Below are 20,057 nucleotides of genomic sequence, written 5' to 3'. Positions count from 1 at the left end.
CCAGCAATCAGCCTAATGTGTTCATTGAGCTCTGTTCCTGCATGATTTCCAAGGTCTGCCTGTAGCGTTTGCAAAACAAGACTAGTTTAAACGTTTAGCAAGATATAAACTTTAAATATCTGTTTTCAGCCCTACCTGCTGGTACTGCATTTAGCTTACATATAATGATAAGCATGTTTTGGGGTCATGCTTGTATATGTAATGGACGTTTTGTCTCCTGCTAAACCCAGCAGAAAGTTGCAAATGATAATTTTGCTGCCGTTGGATTTCACGGTCAACTAACACTTTCTTCTCTGCACCATGCAAAGTAAATTTTTCTAACTGGATTATTAGTGCAATTTCAAAACCATAAGTTTTGTAATGTGGCTTCAGATAAAATATTTTAGATAAAATGTTTATATATATTTTTAGTGTACCTTTAAAACAACAACAAAAATGTTACGTCATTTGTTAGCATTCAGAATCTACTTGAATTTAAGTTTGTATCTTGGTGTAATTTTTGATGCAATTGCAAAACAGATGTTGCTGCAGTTAATATTGAGAGAAGCTGATATTAAATCTCTTACTTTGGCAATATTTTTGCAGTTGAAACTTGTGTAATTGTAGAGTGAAACATTTCATTAAGACTTGCATTAATGCAACACAACCTATTCATTTTTTAACTTGTGGTTATATTTGAATGGTGGTCAGGGAAATTGACAGATGCTGGTCAGGGAAAGTCAGGGAAATGAAAAATAAAATTTCAGTGGCAATGCTGCATGAATATTAGTTTAGTGGTGATTTGCTATTGAGATTCATACAGTGGTGCCTCGACTTACGACCACAATCCATTCCAGAAGATGGTCATAACTCAAAATGGTTGTAAGTCGAAGCACCATTTCAAAACCATGCTGCAAAAACACCCAGAACAGTTTTAAAAAGGAGAAAACAGCACTTTACCTTACAAGGCAGCCCAAAGCCTCCCTGCTTACACACACACAAACACACACACAAACAACACACACACTCGCACTCGCAGACGCAGAAGCAGAAGCAGAAGGAGGTAGTCCGAAGCCTACAATGATGACCCACACTCTGCTCGGGCAAAAGAGCTACAAAGAAGCAGCCTAGTCACCACCTACAGTTAGAAATTTGAATCTCCCGCCTTTCCCCCCTGCCTTTTTCTGTTCGTAAGTGGAAGCTCTAGTCACAAGTAGAAGCAAAATTTTTTGACTGGAGCTGGTCGTAACTCAAAATGGTCATAAGTAGGGGCGTTCGTAAGTCAAGGCACCATTGTGCTATTGATGGATTCTGAGCTATATATTTATAGTGGCCGAAATCCTGTTGTCTAGTGAAGTAAATCACACTACAGGCAACCCGTTGACTCATAAATTCCACTGATTCAAATGGGCCTATTCTAGTTTTGACTTACTATCCTATTTCCAATTTGTTAAATACTTGTGTTTTAATTTTTTTAAAAGCTGTTTTGTGTTCCTTTGGTCTACAGGAAGAGAGGTAGGATAAAAATTCAATAAATGTAACAATTTTTCCATGAAGGTTAGATAGGGTTAACCACCACCCCCTGTTTTGCTGGTTGTTTTTATATACAACAAAGAAAGTTTGGTTCAACAGAAGTAGAAGTGACTAGGTTTTTTTCCAGAATCAATTTGTTGTTCAGTTCGTTCCAGACATTTAATTTATCTAAAGAGATTATCCATCTGTTTCAAATGTGTGATGCTCACCTCCGTATTATTTTTTTTCAGTTAATTATAAATGTTTTGCGGTTATACTTGCCCATAACTGTTTTGGCCATACATTTGATACTAATCTCATTGCTGTAAGTGAGAACCAGCATTGCCCTGCGTGTGTACAAGGGGATCTGTTTTATTTGTGGTAGTGAATCTTCGGGAATGAGTCTTAATACTGTAACTTGATACCCTCCATATTTTTTGGACTTCATCTTCAGCGATCCTTTCCTATTGGCCATTATCCGGTGCTGGTGGGAGTTGCAGTGTGGAAAATCACCTGCTAGTGATGTAATTACCCTTCTGTATGCATAAGTTATATGACAAGATTTCAGGTCTTAGTTAATATACTTTTACATTGCTGGATTTCATGACCCAACGTTTGAAAAATGTTCTTATCTAGTATGAAAATTCTGATAAGATGCAAAGCAGTATGTGCTTACTTTTATAAGTAATTAGTTAGCATGTGTACCTGTTGAGGAAATATGTATATTACATGGGAAGGATTTGGCTTAAAATTTAAATAATGTAGGTGCTGCTTTACGTGTTTTTAATGTTCTTAGTCAGAGTATACTTGTGTAGATCATTCTTGACTGTATTTTTAAATAACTAACTTGGTTTTCTCTTTTATATAATATATGCTTGAATGTTGTGCTGTACTGTCTACATTTGCACTTGTTGCGTTCAAAGTTTCAGATATATGCTCGAAACATTTGCTTATGAGTAACTTTGATAAAAGAATAAGCTATGCGCCCTCTTGTGGGGAAATCATAGATTTTATATATAATTGTGTGCTGTCAAGTCAATTCAGACTTATGGCAATCCTTTAGAGGATTTTCTAGGTAGATAGTACTCAGAAATTGTTTGCTGTTCCCTTCTTCTGGGGGTGCCCTGATATATAGGTAGACAATTAATGTTGTGTGCTTGCACGTATCAGTGTGTCTATGTATTTTGCATGATATGAATGATTGGGAAACTACTTACTAAATCCTTTTCCTAATACCTTACTGTAAATCAGTGCATGGATATGAATTTAATTCATATTTAGATTGTGTTTTTTTAACGAACACATATCGGACTGACCCATCATAAATAACTTTAGTTGAGACTATTCATTTAATTTTCAGTATTGTATTTTTTTTTTAAATGCACTTTATAGATTTTCTGACCTTTTTCTTGTTCCCAGAGACAGGCAACTGCAAATATGCACATGATAATGACAGATATATAGACTACAGATGGGAGCTTTGTACTTCGTACGAAGCACAAAACATGACACCACAGGTGGTGCTGAGTTCCATCTGCCTCCCCCCGGCTACCTAGCCCACTTACTGGGCTCTGCATGCTGCTGGGGTCCTTTGGCAGCAGTGCTCCAATCCAGGCAGGAGCCAAACCAGACTTTCCACACCTCCCCAGATAGCCAGCCACTCATCAGCTTTGCAGAAAGACTCCTTGTTCTGCGTCCTTGCCACAGTGGTTGGTTGCCTGAGGAGACGGGGAAAGACTGGCTGGGCTCCTTTCTCACTTGGAGTGCTGCTGCCAAAGAAGGACCTCAGCAGCATGCTGAGCCCAGTAAGTGAACCAGGCAGCCTGGGGGGAGAGAGATGGAATTCAGCATCACCTGTCATCCAGTTCCCATCTCTAATATAGAAACATTTAGTTCAGTATTTTCTCCTTTGACTGGCAACAGTCTTCATGTTCACCAGCAGGTTTTTTTTGTGTTACCTAGATATTTAACTGGGGATTGAAGTCAGGATCTTTTGCACTTTAATTATCTGCCCAGTCACTGAATGATGCACCTTCTCTAATCGAGGAAAAAAAAGCTTTTATACATGATCTCTTTTCTTTTCACTATGGAAATGTGTCTAGCATATTTTTTTAGATTTGTAGAGTTAAGTCTAATTTGAGTCCTAGATGAAGTAAATTTACTGAAAGGAGTAGGGTTGGTTAGCTGGTACACATGTGCTGTATGTCTTTAGTGTACTCTTTGGACTGTATGCTTAATAGCCTGCCATGAGGAGGATAGAAGCAGGAGAGGGCAATTTTATACACAGTTTTTTCTTCAGATTATTGTGATAATTTTGGTTTTACTTGCTGAAATTTGTAAATGAGCACTCCATACAGACTTCCCTGGTTTCTCCATCTTTTCTCACTTTGACCAGTTTGGAATTTTGGACAAGAACTAAGGAGAATTGAGTCCACTTCTCTACTTGGTCATGAAGTCATGAGAACCTTTCAGTTTGTCCTGCTCTTCTCTCATATGGGGTGTCTGTGGTGGGCAAAGATGGGGAGGATAATGTGTGCAGCTATGAGCTACTTGGGTGATAATGTCTACAAAGGGCTATAACAGTAGCCATGTACTTGATAACACGCTTTGATAACATGTCTGGCGGTAATATGTTTCTGATGTTTCTACAGCTTTATGATACGTTTGCCAAGGACCGCCACCCTAGTGCACGTGGTCCGCCCATCCTGGCAATTACCTCAGTTCCTTTTGCTGCTGCTGAGGTCTCTCCTCTCATTGAGCTCCGTTCGTCATTACTTCTTTATCTGAGGAAAACTGGAAAAGATTTTTGAGTGATTTTTTCCAGCTTCTGTACAATTAAAGGAAAATTGTAAGAGACTTTTTGAGCAATTTTCCCTATCCCCCCCTTCCCCCCCCCCCCATATTTCAAATGACGCTTGTATGAGAATCAAAGATTTACCATTCAATGGTACTGGACTATTCAATCAAAAAACTGATGACATACTGGACAACCTGCAGAAATTAAGAAAAACAGCACGATCATACAATATCCAACCATACTACAGACCACAATGGTATCAGTGGTGCCACCCTTACTCTTACCAACAATCCAGATTGTTTACTGACAGTAATAAGTATACTTCACAGCCTGCCTCTTCCTTCCAACCTCAACACGGGGCACGATGTCAACAGCCCAGTTTTTTTGCCGCCCTGAAAAGAAAGAAAAGCAGAATCTTTGACTCCTCCATCCCCTAGATCCACTTCACTTACCTTTCTCCTCCCACAACCTCTCGTCTTTTAGCCCATCTTCCATCTTGTACATCTGTCACCACCGATTCCTGGGTCCTCACCATCATCATTACAGGTTATGCCATAGAATTCATTTTCCCACCTCCACCAAAGATCGTTCTAACGTCACCGTCAATGGATCTCAAACAAGAAATTCAATCTCTTCTCCTAAAGGACTCCATATCACCTGTCCATCCTTCAGAAGACAATCCCGGGTTCTTCTCCCGCTATTTTGCTGTCCCGAAACAAGATGGCAGTCTGCGGCCTATCCTCGACCTTTGGGACCTCAACTATTACATCATTCAGAGATGTTTCCGCATGGTTACGTTAGAACAAATCCTACCCATTCTTCAGCAAAACGACTGGTTCACAGTTATTGATTTAAGCGATGTGTATTTCCAAATTACCATTCACTATGACCATCACAAATTTATCAGATTCACCTTAGGACCCCCATGCCTATGAATTCAAAGCCCTTCCTTTCGGCCTCTTTATAGCACCAAGGGCATTCACCAAATGTATGGCACCCGTAGCAACCCACCTGCATAGTCTGGGAATCTCCATCTTCCTCTACATAGATGACTGGCTGATAGTCTCCCCTTCATGTTCTCAGGCTTTGAAAGATATCCAGTTGACCCTTTCTCCCTTTGCGGATCTGGGCCTCAAGATCAACAAAGAAAAATCCATTCTTGCCCCTACACAAAGGATCACCTACATAGGTGCAGTGCTTGACTCTACGAGGACAAGGACTGCACTTCCTCAAGACAGAGCAGTCAAACGTCACATGCTCATCAAACAATTCCTTCCTCACTCATTTGTCACAGCACAATCAGCTCAACGTCTCATAGGCCTTATGGCCTCCACCACATCCACCATTTAGCACTCCAGGCTAAAGATGCGCTCCCTACAATCATGGTATCTGTCCCTCTTCGATCCTATGTCAGACCCATCTTCCAAGCTTCCCCAAGTCACCCCCCAAGCTCTCCTCTCAGCTCCTCTGGTGGGACACTCCATCCAACTGTTCATCGGACAGTCCTTTGCTCCTCTCCAAGTATTGGTTTGGATCACCACTGATGCAAGTCCTACTGGATGGGGAGCACATTACAACAGCCTGCATATTCATTTTACCTGGTCCTGCACCGAGTGAGCTCTTCACATAAACAATCTCGAGCTCTTAGCCATTTTCAAGGCCTTCCGAGCCTTTGAACCCATCATTCTCGGTAATACCGTTCAAGTAACAACCAACAATACCACTGTGTTGTTTTACATAAACAAACAAAGAAAAATCTGCGGCCTATCCATTCCCTTCCACTGCTATATCTCACTGTCCAATTCTGGGAATGGTGTCTAGAATGCCACATTTTTCCTGTAGCAGTGCATATTGTTACTCAAGACAATCTTGTAGCCGACACTCTCAGCAAATTACATACCCAGATGGATGAATGGACTCTAGACCAGTCCATATTCCACCATCTTTGCAAGATCTGGGGTCAACCATGCATAGACATGTTCGCCGCATCCCAAAACTTCAAATGCGACCTCTTCTATTCAAGAGCAGGCATGGGACATGGATCCCTCGGAGATGCACTGGTGGCAGACTGGACCACACATCTCATCTATCTCTTTTCCCCCATTCCTCTCCTTCTCATAACAATAGCCAAGATCCGTCATGATTGGTCCAACGCAATCCTTATTGCCCCTTGGTGGCTAAGACAACCATGGTTCACCATGCTCAACTCCATTGCCATAGATTACCTCTGGCTGCCTCTCCTTCCTCACCTCCTCTTGCAACATCAAGGCAGGGCTCACCACCCCGATCTTCCCACTCTCCATATCACAGCATGAAAGATTCATCCTTGGCTGATGCCATTTTAGCTAATGCCCCAAAGCCTGCCACTGTTTAGCTCTATTTGTATAAATGGACTGTATTCACAAGGTTTGCCCTTCAACATCATCTTCCAACCAATCCTACGACCCTACATGCTGTCCTTCGGTTTCTCTTCCATCTCTTTTGCAAGCAGCTCTCCCTTTCTACTCTCAAGGTTTACCTGTCTGCTATAATAGCTCATCAACCTCAAGAGTCCGATGCTGCTATGGTTTTTTGTCATCCCATGTTAAAACTCTTTCTTCGGGGTGTTTCCAGCATGTGTCCTTCTGCACCTGCACCATCCCCACAATGGTCTCTACCTGCTGTTCTTCACTGGCTTACGCGTACTCCATTTGAGCCACTTGCTACCGTCTCAGAGCACCTCCTTTCCCTTAAGACACTCTTCCTCATTGCCATTACAGTACTTCTGCTCATAGAGCCTTGGAGCTTGCTGCCTTTCGAGTTGATCCTCCATTTCTTCAATTTCACCCGGACAAGGTCACCTTTTCCCCTGATGTCTCCTTTCTACCAAAGGTTGTGTTGGATTTCCACCTCTCCCAACCTATTGTTTTACCTACCTTTTTTCGTTGCATACGACTGACCTAGAGTGGTCTTTATGCGTGTTGGACGTTGGACATGCACTTGCTTTCTATGTCTCACAGACTACTTCTTTCTGCAAATTGAAACAACTTTTTGTAACACTGCACCTCCCTCACAGAGATTGTCATATTTCATCTCAAATTGTGTCCCGTTGGCTCGTTGCAACTATAAAGCTGCCACACCAGCTTGTCAAACTGTCTCTACCTGTTGGTATTAAGGCTCATTCTACCAGAGCTCTGACTACCTATGTGGCCTTCCTGCCACATGGGTGACACCATCTATGTTTACCACCCATCATTACTTGGATCTGAGAGCCAAAAAGGATGCAGCATTTGGGAGAGCTGTACTTCCTCCTATTCTTCCGTGACATCCCTCCTCCAGTAAGTTAGCTTATTATTCACCCATTAGTGTGCATTCACAGAGACCACGAAGAAGAAAGAGAGGTTACTTACCTGTAACTTTGGTTCTTCGAGTGGTCATCTGTGAATTCACACTTCCCAGCTGTCCTCCCCTCTGTCCGTCACTCCTGTATCACCTTGATGCAGTGGCAGGCTCTTCTTAGGAACTGAGGTAATTGCCAGGACAGGCGGATCACATACACTTGGGGGTGGTCCTTGATGAACATATCATAAAGCTCTAGAATATTCTGAAGACTTCTGCACAAACGCAGATTAAACCCATTCGTGTGAATTCACAGATGACTACTCGAAGAACCAGTTACAGATAAGTAACCTCTCTTGGGAAATGCTGATACGACTTACAAACTTTTCGACTTACGAACACCATTCTGTTACAGATTAAGTTCATACGTTGAGGCACCACTGTATTGTAGAAAATTGTATACTCTACAGGGCTTTAAAAACTTGCTATTTAGTTAAATTCTCCCTTGTTGCAGTTAGCATAAAAAGATAACTAACCACATAACGACCCACTGCATATTCAGAGAGATTAACAGGATTTGGGGCAGTGGTTTCATAACACTGAGTATTTTAAGTCCCACTATCCTTGTGTCTCCCTGCATGTATAATATAATTTTCTTGGTTTACAATACTGTAGCAGTGGAATTTGTGCCAACTCAATAGTATTGTTGTACTTCATCTGTTAATGGAGTTACTTTTGTTTGTGTTACTCCCAACAGCAAGACTATTGTAATTTTTAGAGTCTTTAAATGACTGATAATTACAGTGGTGCCTCGCTTAACGACATTCATTTGTTCCAGCGAAATCGCTATAGAGTGAAAACGTAAAGCAAAATAAAAAAGCCCATTGAAACGCATTGAAAACCGTTCAGTGTGTTCCAATGGACTGAAAAACTCACAGTCCAGTGAAGATCCTCCATAGGGGCGGCAATTGCGATCTCAAAAACATCGTCGTGAAGCGGATTCGTTGTTATACGGGGTAATCGTTAAGTGGGGCATGACTCTATAAAAAAAGTATGTAAATATATAAATGTCCTTCTCAAAAAAGTGAGCTGTAATGGTTAAAGGTGTAATGGTTTGGTAGATAACCATTTTTATAGAACATTGTTGTGTCTTTTAACCTTGAAATGCCAACAGGTATCTGCTTGTAAATTCTGGTAATGGATTGATCCTGTAAGTTTTCTGTAATGTTTTGTAGATAGTGAAACCAATTTGCATAAATTTATTATAGAAATGAAGGAGATGCTTTTTGTCTAGTCTTTCTGTTATTTGTTACAGTATTCTTTCTGTACGTCCAAAAAAGTTCAAAATATTACTTAAAGTACAGTAGTTTCATAATGGTAAGAGTTCTAATCAACAAACTGTTTGATGCAAAAAGCTATCTCTGTTTTTATTGTTTCACACAATCTGGTTTATGACTGAAGATGTCCAGTTGAGACACTCTGATAAATCATGATTATGATTTATAATTTGATTTATATCCCATCCTTTCTCATAAGAGTATTTATACATATGATTCAAATCACTTATAGGTATATTATTTTCAGGTCTACAGCCAGTACGTTTAAAAATGTTAATGTATAAAAGTTAGGTGACTGTCAAATCTTGCACATTATAACAGTGGTTCCTCAAGGAGCATCTTTTTTTTCACGTATTAATGAATCTACCCAGATGTCCCTGTGCAGTGTTTGCTAGTGGCATGTGAGTGAATTTTTAAAAAATAACAATAAAAACGTTCAGTAAGAGTGCACACCTTGACTTTTGTGTAGACATTTAAATGTGTTTTATCCTTTGGAAACTGAGTTTTTCTTTCTCATTTCAGTGCTTGGGAGATGGGAAGTAATGATAGCTGGCACCCGCACTAAAATCTTTGTGTAGCAACTACCATCCCAGCACTTCAGGATGAATGGGGATATGCCTCATGTTCCCATTACTACTCTTGCAGGGATTGCTAGTCTCACCGACCGTAAGTATTATTTTTAAAATTGCACTTTTTTTTAAAGTGCAAGATTCTTAGCTGCTCTTTTGTAATTGAGCCTTATGTAACTCCCTTTTTGACTTTTGGCATTTGCATTTTTGGCGAGAGTAATGAAGGGATTGTGTACATAGGCAGAGCAACTTGGAACCTTGTAGAATGTGGTTCCTGGTGGGGAAAAATCATAAATGCAATGGAAATTTGGAGAAAACTGCTTAGGGCTTTAGTACATTATGTTGCATAGTCTGGGTTCTATGCATGCCACAGAGTATTGATGTATTTCATACTGAAGATGAAACTATATATATGCACAGATACATAAAGATGGCTAAGGTGCTGTTTCTCCCCCCCCCCCCCCCCCCCGGTTATTACAGAATCCCTCAAAATTCTGGAAAGTTTAGTCCAAGAAGTAATTTTTCCAATCAGGCTGTGTATAGTGGTTATTGTGGGTTTTTCGGGCTCTTTGGCTGAGTTCTGAAGGTTGTTCTTCCTGATGTTTCGCCAGTCTCTGTGGCTGGCATCCTCTGAAGATGCCAGCCACAGAGACTGGTGAAATGTCAGGAAGAACAACCTTCAGAACACGGCCAAAGAGCCCAAAAAACCCTCAACAACCATTAGATCCCGGCTGTGAAAGCCTTCGCAAATACAGGCTGTGTATAATTACACACTTCTCTTATATGATCACTTTAGCATATTCAGGCCTCAAAGGGAGAGAGTACTAATTGGGGAATGTCATGCTTCTATCCTAATGAGTTAGCTTCCTGGCTAGCAACAGCGAAGAAGTGAAACTGATAGTATACTTAAAAGACATTCAAAATACAGTGGTGCCTCGCTTAATGACGATAATCCATTTGGTTGAAATCGCTGTTAAGCGAAATCGTCGTCAAACGAATTAAAAAAAACCCATTGAAATGCATTGAAAACCGTTCAATGCATTCCAATGGGCTAAATACCTGCTCATTTTGCGAAGATCCTCCATAGGGCGGCCATTTTCCAGTGCCTGTAAAGCGAGGAATCTGTCCTAAAGCACAGTGGGGAGCCATTTTGCACAGCGGGTGGCCATTTTAGAGCCGCCGATCAGCTGTTTTAGAATCGTCTAGCGAAAAATCGGTTCCCAAAGCAGGTTCCCTATCTAAACATCGTTTTGCAATCACTATTGCGATCGCAAAAACCTCATCGTAAAGCGGATTCGTCATTTAATGAGGTAATCGTTAAGTGTGGCATCACTGTACATGATGTTTAAGGTTGAGATTAGTTTTCTTTCTCCTGACTGGTGTAGCAAAGTAAATGTTCAGCTTGTAAAAAATTGGAAAAGTAATTAGTAAAATGTTTTAATAAATATGTTGTGGGCTGGAGAATTGAGGAGTTATTACTGGTCATACTCTATCATGGACATGTACACTCTCAGTCATAGTCATAAAACACCAGGGATAGGAATTTTTTATTTTATAAAATATATTTGTTATATACAGTGGTACCTCGCTTAACGAGGATAATCTGTTCCAGCGAAATTGCTGTAAAACAAAATATCTGTTCACCCGGTGGTCATTTTGAAACCTGATGATCAGCTGTTTTAGATCGTCGTAATGTGAAAATTGGTTCCCGAGGCAGGGAACCGATCATCGTGAAGTGGATTTTTCCCATTTAAACCATCGTTTTGCGATTGCTTTTGCGATCGCAAAAACCTAATCGTCAAGTGATTTCCTCGTTAAGCGAGGCAATCGTTAAGCGAGGCACGACTGTATTATATAACAAAAACATTAGTGACGAATAGAATCATCTCAAATATGCAGGGGAACCCACCACCATCGGGAATATAAATTTATATATTAATTTATCATTAATAACTAGATTCCACATCTCATACCATTCTTACAATATCAATTGATTATTATCTTTCCAGTTCCTTGCAAATATCAGTCTAGCTGCTGTTAGCCTAATAACAATTAGTTCAATTTTCGCAGCTTGGGGGTCCATCTGGATCCGGCGCTTACCATGGAAACCCAGGTAGCGTCAGTGGTCCGCACCGCCTACTTCCATCTTTGGAGGATTGCCCAGCTGCATCCCTATCTTGGTGGTGAGGCACTCACCACTCTGGTCCATGAAGTTGTAATCTTGAGATTAGACTACTGTAATGAACTCTACATGGGGCTACCTTTGAGATTGATATGGAAACTTCAAATGGTGCAGAACGTGGCGGCCAGACTTCTCACCGGGGTGAGAAAATATCAACATATCTCCCCCATTCTGGCTGCCCTGCATTGGCTGCCTGTTCGATTCCGCATTGATTTCAAAGTATTAACGATTACATATAAAGCCCTAAATGGTTTAGGACCTGAATATCTAGCGGAACACCTTCTCCCACCTACATCTACCCATATTACTTGCTCTAGCCAGGAGGGGCAGCTGAGGGGCCTAACGCTGAGGGAGGCCCGGAGAGAAAGAACAAGAAACCGGGCCTTCTCGGCAGCGGCCCCTCCTTGTCTCTGGAAAAGTCTACCTCCAGAAATTTGCCTGGCCCCCTCACTGCTCTTTAGGCAAGCCTTCCCTCCTGTCATTATTTAATTCATTTTTGCCATCTTGAATCATATTAGGTTGTTGTTGTTATATTATACTGTTATTGTTTTATGAATTTCTTGTTAGACACCCAGAGTAGACTTCGGTCTAGATTGCCGGGATGTAAATTAATTAAATAAATAATAATAAATAAATATCTAATTGACACTTTCCAAATATACTTAACAGTGCGAACATTATTTATTTAAAACATTCTTACCTCATCTTTCTCCTTAAAGTGTACAGAAACGTTCAGTGAGGGAAGCATTGTTTTCTAAAAAAGGGATAATTTTTGTGGAATAATTTTTTTCTTGTTATTTTTCTAATTAGTTTTGAACCAGCTGCCTCTTCCATCGCCTTTACCTGCTACAACTACAAAAAGTCTGCTTTTTAATGGACGAATTGCTGAGGAAGTGAATTGCCTTTTGGCGTGTAGGGATGAAAATCTGGTTTCACAATTGGTGCACAGCCTCAACCAGGTGTCAACAGATCACATGTATGTACATTAAGACACTTCACAAATAGATTTCAAAATACCTTGCTATGAATACAGTTTATACAAACTATTCAGTTGTTTGAACTGAGTCGAATATAGAACTTTGAAGAAATTGCATATTATTGTGTAATATAATACAATATGAGTTTGTATAGGCCATTTGAATAGTAAGTTGATTGAGGACAAATTTGGAATGATTGGTAGAGTGTTCATTTGCTTATGGATGGAGGTCAGCTGAAATAATAAAGGAGATGGTCATACCTATGAGGCTGAAAAAGATATAGACTGGGGCTTGAGAAGAATTGTTAAGAACAGATGGTTGATACAAGCTATGTAGTGAGTGAAGAGAAAGTATATATAAGCGTTTAGATATGTAGCTGAATTTTTTGATATAGTGTAACTAATCAAGTATTTTATGTCCTGCAGGGCAGTGGTCCCCAACCTTGGGCCTCCAGATGTTCTTGGACTTCAAATCCCAGAAATCCTGGCCAGCAGAGGTGGTGGTGAAGGCTTCTGGAAGTTGTAGTCCAAAAACATCGGGAGGCCCAAGGTTGGGGACCACTGCTGCAGGGTACTAAGGAGTCAAAACTGTAACACAGAATTGTAAAGCATTGTTACTTTTATAACTACATCTGTCTGATCACTACCACAAGAAATGTTAGGGTTGAGCATAACAGGCAAAAGTGATATAATAGATCTTATAGTAAATAATTATGAGTTATCGGTTTTGAGTTGTGGGTTTTCTAGATATAGTAATAGGTGGCTTACTATCCTCTTTTTTGGGGGTGCTCTGAGACTGTGTAGCTTTCCCAAGACCTTACACACTGGCTTTTTTCATACAATCCACAAAGGAGAATGTAACTCCTGACCTCTGGTGCTCCAGTTCATTGAACTATCCAACCAGCATACTGTATCCGTATTGGAAGGTGGTTCTTAGGTCGAAAAGTTTGTAGGTCGAATCTGCATTTCCCATAGGAATGCATTGAAAACCATTTAATCTGTATCTGCTCTTTTCCGTCCATAGAAACTAATGGGAAGCTGCTATTCCGCCTTCTGCCACTAGAGGAGGGAGGGGGCACTTTTTTCCTGTCCGTAACTCGAGGGAAGTTCGTATGTTGAGTCCTTATTTCCCCTATAGGGTGGGTTCGTAAATTGAATTGTTCGCAAGTAGGGTCGTTCGTAAGTTCGAGACCCCACTGTAACCACATATGTTCTCTCTCTCTATATATGTATATATATCCACCTATACAAAAGAGTCCAAAATTGCTGAGAATATTTTAACCTGAATTTCTAATCTCTAACAATCTTTTTGCCAGTTTTGAAGTGCCATCTATAGAACATCTTTAAAACATTTTCTCTCAAATTTACTGATTTAATTCATCTATAACTATCATTCCACATTCAAATCCAATCATATACTGTATGTCTAAATTATAGCCAAGATTTTGTACCCCTTCCATTGTCACTGCTTTCACCCCTTCCTTCTCTGAATTCTCTTCTAACAAATAAATACACGTTTTTTGAATAATCTTCTCATTAGTATAATTCCACAGCTCACCCACCTGGGCCTTCCTCTCTTTATTCAATCTTGATTCTAGAGTCTCTTTTTCTGCTGCTCCCACTGCTTTGATGGTCTTCCTTCTGAATATTCCATTCCATGTCCTCTTTAAATCCTGAAGTTACTGCCTTAATTTCTAGCGTCTGGGCTTTAATCTGGTCCTTAAGTGGATTGATATTTTTCACTTGGAACTCCTGTATATAGTTCTTAAAATAATCTTGCATTGTTAATTTTGATGGACTTGAACATAGACTAAAGTCTGTAATTTCCGTTTCTTGGGTATAGATTTATTGGAAGATAACACTTTCCACTGACAAATAAAACAATTCAGCTTTTAACAAGTTCAGATACCTTGATAAATCCAGTCGGCCCGTCTCTGCTTCCGTCTTCTCTCCAGTTCACACCATGTCCACCAAATCTGTTTTTCCCCCCTCATGTACTCCAAATTCAGTCAAGAGCCATAGAACAGTAAAACCATCAATCAGACAGTCTTCGTGTTAAATGAATCAGTCCAGGCCCAAACTCCCACTTAACACATCCAACTGTAAATCCAAATTCGGCCAGAGGCAATTTTAATTTATAATCCACCATTTGCAAATCACAGCAAGGCTGCTTGGGGGGGGGGTTTCCCCCTTTTTGTATATCTACACCCAAAATTCTCCCCAAGTGCCTCTGTTAAACACTCTTTAAGAACTCATATCTTCTTAAACCTTTGGTATATTATATATGCCATCGAGGGAGGACAGGGGGATAAGAAAGTGATTTCCGTCCATGTCTTTTAACTTTCTGTTTCTCTTTAGAGTGTGATGCAGTTAAAAGTCAGTCCATGTTTCAGGGATACAATAAAAAACCATTTAGAAAATAAAGTTCTCCATTTGATTCCAAAGAGAGATTGAGTAACAGCTAATTTGTCTCTTAATTGCCCAAATTTAACTGGCTTGGTTCTTGGTTTTTGTTTGTTTTTTGTTCTCTTTTTTTGCTCTGCCACTTTGTTTATTTCTTCTTTGCTTTTAAGTCAGCTGGTTCGGTTTGAGTTGTATTTGCTGAGAAAAATAAAAGGCCAGTTACTCACAGTCCATGTAGTCAAGCAAGAATCTTCTACACACTTCCCACCTTGGCAAAGTTATGCAGCTGATTCAACAGAAATGGTGCAGCCCTTTGATCCTGAAGCCCTTTCATGGCTGCTTTATCCACTTTCTAAGCCCTGCGGGGCTTAGGAAGTGGGTAATGCAGCTGTGAATGGGCTGCACAATCACAGCCCTTTGATCCTGAAGCCCTTTCATGGCTGCATTACCCACCTCCTAAGCTCCACAGGGCTTAGAAGGTGGATAAAGCAGCCATGAAAGGGCTTCAGGATCAAAGGGCTGCAATCGTGCAGCCTTTACCCGAAAGGAAACTTCCCTTCCTTTTTTCCTAAGCCCCGTGGCTTCGCAAAAGGCAAGGAAAAATGGTGGTCAAAGCCCTTTGATCCCTGGTTTAGCAAAAGGAAGGGAAAAGCAGGGATCAGATTTTCTAATTTGGGATTAAAAAGGGGGGGTCATCTTATACATTGCTGGAGGTGGTGAATTTTAATTTAATAGCTATTGGAGAAGGGCAAGGACCACCCTTAGTGTTGGAAGATAGTCACATATGTTAGCTCCATTCAGTCGTTACTTCTGCAGATGTTACCAGCTCACTTAAGAGACAAGTGACTTCTCTACTCTTGGTCGTTATTTCCATCATATGGATTATGACAAATGTGAAGAAGAGAAACTCCAGTTTGCGCATATCTTTATAAGTCAAAAGAATGCCAGATTTTCCAGGGTTCTTGTTTGCTTGTAAAGCCTAAATGCAAACAGGAGTTTCTGCTCTGCAGACACACAATTCTCCAGATAGAGAAAGCAATGACAGAGAGAAAAATTTATTACTTTTAATTGTCTTAAATTACATATCATCAGTAACCTCCACATTTTGTGTGGAAGGAACTAGTTGTGTAGTAGCAATAGATGTCTTGAATGGGTTTTAACTTTAAAATTAAACTTTGGGCAAAAGTAAATACCGTATTTTTTGCTCCATAAGATGCACTTTTTCCCTCCCAAAATGTGGGGCAGGAAGTCCGTGCGTCTAATGGAACAAAGGCACAATTTCGTTGCTGCTTGCCCCGTGGGGGGGAGCGTCACAAGGGTCCGGGTGAGCCTTCCAGGACCCTTGCAAGGCTCCCCCACCCCCCACGGGACCAGCGCCGGCAAAATCGCCAGCTTCCAGGTGGGGGGAGCGTTGCAAGGGTCCTTGAAAGCTCACTCAGACCCTTGTAACGCTCCTCCCACCCCCCCATGGGGCCAGCGCTGGCGAAATCGCCAGGTTCTGGGAGTGTTTGGAAGCTTGGGGAGCCTCCAAACACTCCCAGAAGCTGGCAATTTTACCCCCCCTGGCCCCATGGGGGGGTGGGAGGGAGCGTGGCAAGGGTCCAAGGGAGCCTCCCAGGACCCTTGGCAGGCTCCCCCCACCCCCCTACGGGGCCAGCGCTGGCGAAATCGTCAGGTTCTGTGAGTGTTTGGAAGCTTGGGGAGCCTCCAAACACTCCCAGAATCTGGCGATTTTACCCCCCCTGGCCCCGTGGGGGGGTGGGAGGGAGCATGGCAAGGGTCCAAGGGAGCCTCCCAGGACCCTTGCCAGGCTCCCCCCACCCACCCCCCACGGGCCAGCCCTGGCGAAATCGCCAGGTTCTGGGAGTGTTTGGAAGCTTGGGGAGCCTCCAAACACTCCCAGAAGCTGGCGATTTTACCCCCCCTGGCCCCATGGGGGGGTGGGAGGGAGCGTGGCAAGGGTCCAAGGGAGCCTCCCAGGATCCTTGGCACACTCCTCCCACCCCTGCATGGGGCCAGCACTGGCAAAATCGCCAGTTTTTGGGAGGCTTGAGGCTTGGGAAGCCTCTGAAGAGTCCCAGAAGGTGGTGATTTTGCCCCCTCTGACCCCTGAGGGGGGCAGGGTGAGTCTCTAAAGGGTCCTGGAACACACCCTAGGACCCTTTAGAGACTCACCCTGCCCCCCCCCGCTGTGCCAGAGGGGGGTATCACCAGCTTCTCAGACTCTTTTGAGGCTTGGGAAGCTTCAGCAGAGTCCCAGAAACTGGCGATGTCGCCCCCTCTGATCCCCGGGGGGCAGGGTGAGCCTCCAAAGGGTCCTAGGGTGTGTTACATAAGATGGACCTCTCCATAAGGCTCACCAATTTTTAGGAGAAGAAAACAAATTATTTTTTTCCTGTTTTCTTCTCCTAAAAATTTGGTGCGTCTTGTGGAAAGGTGCGTCTTATGGAGCGAAAAATACGGTACGTTCTTTCCATCTTTCCTGGGTTATGCTGCTACCACAATCCTTACAAGATCCTACTCTTACTATTCATAGTGTATAAGGTGCATTAGCTGGCTGGATAACTCAGTAGTTTCTGAGTATCTGACTGAAGAACTATGGGTTCAAAGTTTGAATCCCCACTGTGCTTCCTAGGAAAAGAGACAGCCTGTGCAGGTATGGGAAGCTTCACACTCCCTGGAAAGGGTAGCTGTAAGTCTGAATCCATGTAACCACTATTATTATTCAAAAATACCAGGCAGAGTCAATCAACATTATAAAAACATTGACTAGTCTTATATGACAGATGCAAGTTGTTATTGTTTTTGTTGTTGTTGTTGTTGTTGTTATGGATTTCTGTTACATTTAACATTTTCTCTGCAATCTACATTTTAACCCCCTAAGCAAGCTCAAACAGGTTTATGAGTAATCTGGCCTTTCTCACCAAATTACTCATTTGTTGTTTGTTGTTTAGTTGTTTAGTCATGCCCGACTCTTCGTGACTCCATGAACCAGAGTATGCCAGCCTCCCCCATCCTCCACTGCCTCCCGGAGTTGTGTCACATTCATGTTGGTTGCTTCGATGACACTGTCCAACCATCTTATCCTCTGTCGTCCTCTTCTCCTCTTACCTTTACACTTTCCTAACATCAAGGTCTTTTCCAAGGAGTCTTCTCTTCTCATGAGATGGTCAAAGTATTGGAGCCTCAGCTTCAGGATCTGTCCTTCCAGTGAGCACTCAGGTTTGATTTCCTTTAGATTTGATAGGTTTGTTCTCTTTGCAGTCCAGGGGAGTCTCAAGAGCCTCCTCCAGCACCACAATTCAAAGGCATCAATTCTTCGGTGGTCAGCTTTCTTTATGGTCCAGCTCTCACTTCCATACATCACGACAGGAAAAACCATAGCTTTGACTGTTCAGACTTTTGTTGGCAAGGTGATGTCTGTGCTTTTTAAGATGCTGTCAAGGTTTCTCATCGCTTTCCTCCCTAGAAGCAGGCATCTTTTAATCTTGTGGGTGCTCTCTCCATCTGCAGTGATTGATCATGGAGCCCAAGAAAGTAAAATCTGTCACTGCCTCCATATCTTTCCCGTCTATTTCCCAGGAGGTGATGGGACCAGTGGCCATGATCTTAGTTTTTTTGATGTTGAGCTTCCGACCGTTTTTGCACTCTCCTCTTTCACCCTCATTATGATGTTCTTTAATTCCTCCTCACTTTCTGCCATCAGAGTGGTATCATCTGCATATTGGAGGTTGTTGATATTTCTTCTGGCAATCTTAATTCTGGTTTGAGATTCCTCCAATCCAGCCTTTCGCATGATGTATTCTGCATATAAGTTAAATAAGTCAGGGGACAATATACATCCTTGTCATACTCTTTTCTGAATTTTGAACCAATCAGTTGTTCCATATCCAGTTCTAACTGTTGCTTTCTGTCCCATGTATAGGTTTCTCAAGAGATAGATAATGTGGTCAGGCACTCCCATTTCTTTATGTCATAAACATGTTCAAACCCACCCATAAGCTCAAACATAGGTTGCATAAAAAAATGACATGGCAGATTCTCTGAACTAGCATTGTGTTAATGTCTGCTGTTATAGAGTGCTGGTGGGTTACAAATATGTACAGATTGAGACTCATGACAAGGCATATTGATCCCCCTTAGCTTATCAACAAGATGTTTGCCATGTGAAAGAATCTTAAAAAAATTAATGAAGTGTTCTTGTGAATATAGATGGAGAAGATTTGTTAGTGTTGTAAGAACCTTCAAAACTAAATGATAGCAGTGCCTGAAGTACTTTCCTCTGCATTTGAAAGAAATAGGGCTTTCTCATTCCTCTGTTTGAATTTATCTGGCTTCTTAAGTGGCTTATCAGCTGATGTCTGCATCTGCTTCTTCCTTTTTCACTCACTCTGTTGTAAAGAAATTCCTCCAAGGTTTCACATTTTGTATCCACCAGCACTAATGAATATGCCCACATGGTCTCTTTCCGTGGTATTATCTTTGCTCATGCGTCTGCCTTTTGAGCCTTTGGCCACTTTAAATCTTTCTTTGTTAACATTCAAGACTGTCTTTTTAATAATGATAGTTTATGTACAAACAGCAATTAAGTTTTGTGTTTTCCATCAAATCCATTATTCATTATTTGTCACGTAGATGAAGTTGTAGTTTGGCCACATACATCCTTTCTACCAAATTTGGTTTCAGAGTTTCTTGACAACCGGAAGATAGTTCTACCCATCATTTTTTCTAATCCAAGCAGTGCTTTAGAGTCCTCTTTCCATGCATGGGATGTTTGTTGGGGCTCAGTTTATTACATTGACAGAACAGAAAAGATTCACCATTTTCCCATTATTGTTATTATGTAGTGCAGGAGGGCAGCACTTTGCCAAATTAGTAAATTCAGTGATTTGTTTGGCATATGAGTTGCCTTGATTCGCATTTCCAGAACATTCACAGCCACTTTCCTGGGACAATGGTATCTTCCACCTTCCGCCATTCCATC

The 20,057-nt window shown here is 41.5% G+C and overlaps 1 protein-coding gene across 5 annotated transcripts in view; it reads left to right on the top strand.

Moving 5' to 3' along the window:
• The window catches only part of NIPBL (NIPBL cohesin loading factor), a 232,471-nt gene that overhangs the window by 78,824 nt on the left and 133,590 nt on the right, over positions 1-20,057 (top strand). For all 5 annotated transcript variants that reach the window (XM_020795682.3, XM_020795685.3, XM_072992835.2 and 2 more), the window contains 2 exons: positions 9,466-9,609; positions 12,505-12,670. In XM_020795682.3, coding sequence (XP_020651341.3) covers positions 9,546-9,609; positions 12,505-12,670 — 230 coding nt within the window. In that variant the 5' untranslated portion in view covers positions 9,466-9,545. The remainder of the gene's footprint in view (positions 1-9,465; positions 9,610-12,504; positions 12,671-20,057) is intronic.

Source organism: Pogona vitticeps, chromosome 2 (genome assembly GCF_051106095.1).
Source record: "Pogona vitticeps strain Pit_001003342236 chromosome 2, PviZW2.1, whole genome shotgun sequence".
In the NCBI taxonomy this organism is placed as follows: Eukaryota; Metazoa; Chordata; class Lepidosauria; order Squamata; family Agamidae; genus Pogona; species Pogona vitticeps.
This window is presented reverse-complemented; position numbering and strand designations above follow the sequence as displayed.